The sequence below is a fragment of the Mastomys coucha genome, chromosome X (genome assembly GCF_008632895.1).
Source record: "Mastomys coucha isolate ucsf_1 chromosome X, UCSF_Mcou_1, whole genome shotgun sequence".
NCBI classification, from domain to species: domain Eukaryota; kingdom Metazoa; phylum Chordata; class Mammalia; order Rodentia; family Muridae; genus Mastomys; species Mastomys coucha.
In genome coordinates, this window is record NC_045030.1 from 110,644,961 (window position 1) to 110,646,645 (window position 1,685).

General features: G+C 32.8%; 1 protein-coding gene across 1 annotated transcript in view; it reads right to left on the reverse strand.

Moving 5' to 3' along the window:
* Positions 1-639: 639 nt before the first annotated feature.
* Positions 640-1,685, reverse strand: part of Hdx (highly divergent homeobox) — a 108,705-nt gene continuing 107,659 nt past the window's right edge. Inside the window, exon 12 of the mRNA XM_031372501.1 lies at positions 640-1,647. Within this exon, the coding sequence (XP_031228361.1) occupies positions 1,522-1,647 (126 nt within the window). The 3' untranslated portion in view covers positions 640-1,521. The remainder of the gene's footprint in view (positions 1,648-1,685) is intronic.

Below are 1,685 nucleotides of genomic sequence, written 5' to 3' on the forward strand. Positions count from 1 at the left end.
AGGAAGCCATCAAGGTTGTGTGGCAACAGTGTAAAATCAAACATTTGATGAACTGAATGGTCATCAATGAACTTTACTTGTATATATCGATGAGAAGGGACATTTCTGAGCTAAAGGGATTTATGAGGGCCTTTCTGTAATCATAAATTGATATCAGTAAATTCTGAGATCAGAATAGCTGCAGTTAAGAAACTTAAACATATCTGAAACCTGACAACTGAAACAGTTATCTAGATGCTTTATGCACCTTTCAGGAACAGATAATAATTTAATCATGTAATATAGTTCCACACAACCTAGTTACAAATATATGACATTGTGAGTTTAGGCAGAAACTAGTAATTTTCCCATCTACAGACCTTAGTAATACCATCTGGTATTCCAGAAGGGAAGATGTAAAAAGATGTCTACAGTGTGCTGCCATTTGGTGCTTACTAAGAGTAACAACTGGCTACCATGCCCATTTTAGGTGTGTATTCATAGAATAGCATCCAGGAGACTCAGAGGACTTTGATTCTCCAATCAAAGTACTATAACTCTTTTTTTGTGACATTATTGTTGGCTCTGTTCAGGCCTCATATGTAAATGAGGTAAACTTTGTGGCAAAGTTGTCTAGAATTAAATAAAAACAAACACATATCAGTGGCATACTTTGAGTTCCTGTTTCACAAATTTTAAGATATGAAAAATACTATGAAAATGTTGGTAAACTTTAAGTATTTGTGCAATATTTTGTCTGACTTAATTATATAAATTTACTATATGGTAGGATATGAATAATCAATACTTTTCACTTACTGTAAAAAAAAGAATTGAGATTAAAAGTGTTTTTTATAAAGTACAGTTTTTTGTGTTCTAAATGTTTTGACATTTGACAATGAATCGACTTTTCAGAGGATTTTCCCTTCTCCCCAGTGTCAGAGGAATACCAACAACTTACAAGTATATCCTAGTAATTGCTTCAATTTTCAATCATTATCTTAGGTCAAATTCCCATAGGAGTTGAAAAATAAATCTTCTGATTCATCCAGGTTATATATATGATTAGGTCTGTTTTAAATTTTTAGCCCACTTTCCTGAGTAAAAATGTATACGAATGCTAAGAAAATGAAGTAGGAAGAAAGACGTAATGGCTACAAAAATAAAACTAACCAAGTGTTAGCAACTTAGGAATGTGGAGATATCCTTATTTTGTATTTCTGGATAAAATTAAGATTCTCCTTAAAGAATAGCAAAAAATCTTTCAGAAATCAGATATAATAGATTTCATAGCTGAGTAGATCAAAATTAAAAATAATTTCCAAGGATTTCATATAAGTTTTAAAAACAAGCCGTTTCAAGTGTTTTACATGTTTTTTTGTGTGTGTTGTAGCCATTATATCTTGTCATTCCTTCACAGCACATGTCTGCTTTAACAATGTGTTTTTCCAGTTTAAGACTATTTGAAAAACATAGTACAGTTATCTTGAAACGCACACCTGTTAGGCAACCAACAGACTATATCATATACCCCACTCCCAATCACAAACTGTCTGAGGCATTTTTCTCTGATAAAGAAGACACACTGAATGAGGTATCATCAGGATCCGGTGAGGCATGACTGAAATCCATCTCTTCTAATTCAGGAGGTAAATCTGACAGCAGTGCCTGTGTCAACAACAACAAAAAAAATCAATTGTGTTGGA